The sequence below is a fragment of the Suricata suricatta genome, chromosome 3 (assembly GCF_006229205.1).
Source record: "Suricata suricatta isolate VVHF042 chromosome 3, meerkat_22Aug2017_6uvM2_HiC, whole genome shotgun sequence".
Lineage (NCBI taxonomy): Eukaryota > Metazoa > Chordata > Mammalia > Carnivora > Herpestidae > Suricata > Suricata suricatta.
Genome location: NC_043702.1, coordinates 171145249 through 171151574, shown reverse-complemented (window position 1 = coordinate 171151574; position 6326 = coordinate 171145249). Strand labels below are relative to the sequence as shown.

General features: G+C 52.3%; 1 protein-coding gene and 1 non-coding gene across 2 annotated transcripts; both read right to left on the bottom strand.

The window, feature by feature from the left end:
- Nucleotides 1-2336: 2336 nt before the first annotated feature.
- Nucleotides 2337-4274, bottom strand: PIGM (phosphatidylinositol glycan anchor biosynthesis class M). Its single transcript, XM_029933199.1, has one exon. It carries the CDS (start codon nt 4165-4167, stop codon nt 2908-2910), a length of 1260 nt encoding a protein of 419 aa, XP_029789059.1. The 5' UTR covers nt 4168-4274; the 3' UTR covers nt 2337-2907.
- Nucleotides 4275-5920: 1646 nt separating this feature from the next.
- LOC115288847 lies at nt 5921-6046 on the bottom strand. The gene has a single exon (XR_003907234.1). It is a non-coding gene; the product is annotated as a small nucleolar RNA SNORA43 (small nucleolar RNA).
- Nucleotides 6047-6326: the final 280 nt, after the last annotated feature.

Here is a 6326-nt window from a genome sequence, read left to right as displayed (position 1 = left end):
TAAAAGACCAGTTTTATGCAACTTTTGACACGTTATGTCACAGGGTCATTCAGCCAAATGGCGAGAAGTCATAACCTAAAATCTATGGTTTTAAGAGTCTTAACAGGGGGGAGGGGGTTATTAGCCTTTCCAAGGTACCTGATCCAGGAAATGTATCCAGAGATATTTAAGGACATTTTGAAGACAGTGAGGCAACTACTGAAGAAAATAAATCATGTTGTCCACTGGGTTAGAACAGATTCTCTCGAGGACAGTGCCTCATATGCTAATAATTAGCATTTATCTGTAAATGGGTACACTGATCTTAAGATACACTGATCATTAGAATAAAAAGAATTGTGTAGGAAATAAGGCAAAGTCCTATACGATTTTAAGGTGTTCTTAAAAGACTAATAAAGAAACCAAAAAGAGTGCAAGTGAAAAGAAGACAAGAGATTTTTATAAAACCAGGAAGAAAAATGAAAATCCTCAGGAGACAAAATAAAATCACTTCATAATTTATACATGGTTTGCAGCATATGAGCTGCAAAATAGTCTCTGACTCTTTTGAGAAATGCCCACAGTTTTTTGGGAGAGAATTTCCCCCAGGGCAGGTTCCACACTTGAGGCTTTCCCCAAAGGTCCCAGCAGAACTCCACCGACTTCGAAGGATATCAGCAGTCTGAGAAGGTCACGGGAATGACCGAAAACACGGGAACCGTTTAAAGCCCCATTTAGGACATTAAACATGAGAGGCAACTGTCAAGTTTTCACAGTGGCAGTCTGAGGTGTCTGTGATGTGAATACCCCTGTGACACAGTGTTACTCAGCAGCTTCAATGCGAGTACAGGGTAAGCCGCGACAAAAAACAGAATATTAAAGGAAAAAAAAAGGGAAATCAGTAAGTGAATATACTTATGACTATGTAAAAAATAGTCCGGAATCTCCAAAAAGCAAGTATATTGGGATGTTGGAATTCCATGTTTCTCCCCCCTTTCCCACCAGTTCTACCAAAAAAAATTTTTTTTAATTATTATTATAAAGGAATGAAAAAAAAAGGGTAAGAAAAGTCAGGGCTGGAAGGCCACGGATGAATAATCACATACAAAGGGTCCTCAAGATAAGACCTAACGTGGGAACGAGACCAGACAGACGCTCCAAGAACGGTCACCGTCCCCACAGTCAGTGGTGTCTGCCATTCTCGCCGAACAACCGTGCGAAAACACCCATTCTCCCCCTCTTCCCAACGGCAGGTCCCAAAACGTTCCCACCAAACAACTGCTCCCAGTAACAGCATCCTTGTTGGTGACAGGCCTGCAGACATCTTAGTCTCCAAGTCTTTTTTGGCCTGAACCGATAGAAAATACACTGCTCTAAAGTTGTGTGTGTGTGTGCGCGTGCGTTACTATGAGAGAACAACGTCACTTAATTACTCATCTTTAAAACCAAAATCATAGAATCAAACCCACATACTGTTACTGCATTCTAGAGTCTTAGGGGGTCCCCAGCCTACATGGGCTATGTTAAAAAAATACAAAAAATTTTTAGGTTGCTTGTTTGAAACTCAGAAAGCACTTTTTCCCTAGACATACTGTAGTAATAAGGGAAATGGATCTGCCCCCCAAAACCTCATGTCCACAGTCTCTTCCCTCAATTTCCTGGTCTGAAGACTAATGGCTACTTGGCATGCTTCCTAATGCTTTCCAGAGCCTCCCACACAGGTCTCCATTTCCATCATGGAATTTTCTTAAGAGCGGTATTTTTAGGCTGGAAAAGGCTTTACTAACAATTTAATTGTTTATCATTTAGAATCTACTAATTTTCATTTTTACAACACAGAGGACACAAGATTCATTTAGGTTCCAAACAAAAAATATTTTTAAGCACTCAGAATTATGGGCACCTAGGTGGCTCAGTCGGTTAAGCATGCAACTTTGGCTCAGGTCATGATCTCTCAGTTTGTGGGTTGGGGCCCCGAGTTGGTCTCTGTGCTGACAGCTCAGAGCCTGAACCCTGCTTTGGATTCTGTGTCTCCCTCTCTCTCTGCCCCTCCCATACTCATGCTCTGTCTCTCTGTCTCTCAAAAATAAGCAAACATTAAAAAAAAAATTAAAACTAGAAAAAAAAAGCAATCAGAAAACTAAAACCAAAGGGGAATAAGAGAACACTAAAATGTCCCTAATAGTTTGTGGACTTCAAACATCAAAAGCAAGATGCTATTTTAAAATATGTAATGACGTAAGTTTAAAGATGAGTGAATTTTCATTTAAAATTCTGTAAAAAACCAAATGGTAGTGTAACACCACTGAGACTAAGTGCTGAAAAACTAAGTAATAAAACAAATACGTGTAACAGGATTTCAATGTGAATTCTGTGGGCGCTTTTTCTAAGCCAAGAATTCTGGCTTTTAATACAGAAGGAACGTTTCCAACCTAAGCAGTATTATTTAACACTTTACATCTAAAAGCTGTACTTTAGGAACATTCCCTGAGTTTTCACAACTATTGGAAAAGCTTTTAAGAGAAAAGGGGGGGAGGTATAAAGAGGACCACTTTAGACGCGGCATAGTGTAACTGGTATGAATGCTGGCCTAGGCCCTATGCCTCGGTAGGGTCCTCCATTTTTCTACCAAAACCTTGTAGCACCTGATAGCTTCATCAGCTTTTCCGTTTTCAAATAAGCAACCTTTCCTTCCCACCGTGTCCCCGATGAATGAGTCCTAAGATCTCCTAGGGGTGGACCTCAATTATTGAGTCCCCTTTATACCTAGGGCAACCACTCATTTTAATTTTCCCTTGGAGCAGGGTCTTGGGCTCCCAATGGAACTTTCACTAGAGTGAGCAGCATGTTCGAAAATGTGTCCAAAGCTCTCTTCCGGCCGTTCTGCACAACCAGAATGCAGGAGAGCTGGGAGAGGACCGGAGCAGATTAGTCATATTTGATTCTCTCCGCCAGGGGCTCCTGTTTGTAATGGGAGATAATCTGAATTAGGATGGAACAGTTGATAAGCAGGAAGAACAGGCTGGCTAACCAGATAAACAGAAAGGTGTTCTGCCCCTGGAACTCCAGGGCGTAGGCGGGGGCCAGCCAGAGGGCCTGCCCGAGGAACCACAGCATCAGGAGGCCCACGGCCCGCTTCCACGGGATCCGCACCAGCGGCATCACCAGCGGCAGCAGGCAGAGGTACCAAAGGAAGTACTGGGAGGTGCAGACTTTGTTAAACGTCACGAAGATAGACGTGTGCAGGAAACAGCAGAACACAAGGTCTCTGTAGTAGGAGAACGACACGGCCAACAGCAGGAAGAACTGCGGCAGGAAGGCGGCGATGCCCAGCGAGAGGCTCCATGGGCTCTCCGCGGTCAAGTACAGCAGGTAGAAGTAGGGCGAGAAGTTGTGCCGGATGTCCCGCCTCGTCAGGTGGTACAGGTACGTGTGCTCCAAAAACTCCCAGCCGTACTTCCGGTAGAAGCCCAAGCCGAGGGCCAAGAACGTGAGCCCGGCGACGGTGACAAAGACCAGCACGGCGCGACTGCACAGCCTCTTGAGGAATTCGAACGGGAGGGCCCGGAAGGAGCGGCGGGGCTGGGCGGGGTCGCGCTCCGGGAGCAGGTGCAGGACCACGGGCAGGATGTAGGTCACCGGGTACATCTTCATGTGCACGGCGAGCCCGTATGTCACCGCGGCCCACGCCACCTGCCTCGTCGCCAGCAGGTACAGCGTCGCCAGCACCAGCGCCGTCACCAGCGAGTCCGCGTTGCCGCGGCTGGACACAGCCATGGGCAACGGGTTAAGGAGCCAGAAGACACAGTAGCCGCAAGCCTGGCGCCGGCCCAGCCCCTTGAGGAGCAGCAGGCGGTAGAGGAGGAAGGCGGTGAGCAGGTCGCAGCTGATGAATAGAAACTTCCCGAAGAGCTCGCACAGGTACACGTTGGGCGTGAGCAGCCAGCTCAGCAGCGGGGTGTAGCGGTACGTGGCCCGCAGGTACGGGGAGCGCCCTTGGGTGACGAAGCGCGCGGCGTCCGTGAACACGTGGTAGTCGACGTCCGTGTACCGCACGAGCAGCGTCCGGTCCTGGAAGACGCCGTAGAAAACCAGGGCCACCCGGGCGAGGAAGGCCACCCCGAAGACGCCGGAGGGCGGCACCCGCAGGCCCAGGAACCACTTCCCCCAGTGCCTGGGGGGACCCATGACCGTGCGGCGCCTCCACTGCTCAGCCCCAGCGCCGAGCTGCTTTCGAAGGCGGCGGGCGCCTCTCCCACCCGCCGGCCGCCAACCGAAACCACGGCCGGGCGGCCGCTTCCGGCAGGAGGCCCCGCCCCCGCCCCGCTTCCGGATGGAGGTGCCGCACCGCCCTCTCAGTGGCCGGGCCGAGCGTGCCTTCCTCCGGATTGGCTGGGTCGCTTCCGGGCCTTCCCTCGGCGGGGGCGGGACTTCCGGTCCTCGCCGGAGGCGCGGGGCCCCGGCGCCCTGGAGTACGGCCGGCGTGGTCACCGAGTCGCGGCAGCTTACCTCTGCGTGTGCCTCCTGTTCCCCGCGCCGCAGCTCCGGTCAGCGGAGACGGAGCCTGGGACAGGCCGAAGACCCGCGAATGAAGGGAAGATGAGCCGTGATCGCTTGCCGGCCGCCCCGCCGCCAGCCGGCCGGTAACCGGGGCGGTGTGGGCCGGGCCGAGCGCGGGTGTCCCGTGCGTACTCGGGACGCGCCTATATGTTGAAACTGTGCCTTGTGTGCCCGGACTGGAACTGAACTGGATGGCCGCTGATTTGCCCGCCAGCCGCGGGTGGGAGGGAGCGAGGAAGGTGCCCCCGCGCGTCGCCGCTGGGGAGTTGGCCTTCCTTGTCTCCAGGTGGCCTTTTGGTCCCCAGCCCACCGTTCGACCCTTCAGGTCTCAGCTGCGGTATTAGCTCCTAAAAAGCACGTCCTGGCTCTCAGCTTCTGTTTTCATCCACAGCGTAACGTAGCTGCCTCCTCCACCGAGGGTTGGACGCACTGGGGTGCAGGGGTTCCGAGCTCTAGAAGGTCGTTCCCGCACAAGACCCTGCCTGCTTCCTATGCCCTGGCCGGTGCCTGCCATCCAAGTGCCCCGGCCCTCACTCATGGAATGACCAGTGCAGTGCATGTTATAGCATTTGTCAAACTGCCTTGTGATCCCCGATTTTTTGTTCGACTCTCTTCCCTCGTTTTGGGTCGGGAGGCTTGGAGTTCATGGAGAACATAGATTATCTTGTTCTTTTTCTGTGCCTCAGCACATAACACGTTAGCAGACTGCGAGTAGGCCTTCAGTACAAGTCGAATTGATTTTGGATGGTCCTTTTATTATTTATTTAATTTATTTATTTTTTTTTTACTTTGGTTACACCCTCTACCCCCAGTGGGGTTACCAAGACCAACCTCCCTCCACTCTCCAGTGCCTGGTTGAGAGGCTTATAGGGTTATAGTTAGCCCACTCCTGGCTCCCGGGGGCCCCAATCACATCTCCTTGGCAGGACAGGGCCAGGGGTGGCCCTCTGCTGCCCTTCTCCCTCCCAGCCTGCCTCGTGTTTGGCTAGAGTTCTCTGCTGGTCTCAAGTGTCCTTAGAGCAGGGTCTGTGGGCACAGGGCCCGGAAGCCCCCACAGGGAGCAACGGCAGGCCACAGGCCACCCATAGCAGCCAGGGGCACACAGCACACTTGCCCACACTTCCAGAAAGCCCAGCCCCAGACAAACCTACAGAATCAGCACTTCCTTGAGGGAGACCCTGTCCCATCAGTCCCCCTGTGCCAGAGGCTGATCACATGCTCATCTCTGTGCACATCTGTAACCCTCATGACGAGTCTCCTTTTATAAACCAAGAACCTGAAGACCAAAGCAGTTAGCGCCTTACTCGGCACTCCCAGTTAGAAGCCCAGACGTAGGTCTGCCTGCCATGTGCACACAAACTGCCTCCCCGGCAGCTGTGGGGCACGTTTGGCTGCAAACCGTGCTCAGTGCTTCCTGTTCGGAGCACTGAGTATAGAAACAGCCGCTTCCTCTTTGTCCCAATGTCACAGGCTGCTGTGTCTGTGGTGCTGGCCGGTCTGGCACCTGCAGGCCAACCTGGACATTCCTCTTACCGGAGTCCCTCCAGGGTGGCATCCTCGGAGGGCTCCCTACCCCCTGTCCTTTTCTCTTTCTGATGTCCTTCGCCTGTCTCAGCTCTTGCCCCTGCATCCCCCAATACGCCCGCTCCCCTGAGTTTCTCACCAAGGACTCCAGCCCACCAGCCCTTTCCCGCCGTGGACACTCGTGCACCTAGTCTGCAGAACTGCGGGATGTCCTCATTTGTTTCAGGCTCTGTTCATGACCTGGCCGTGAGATTGTAGGGCTT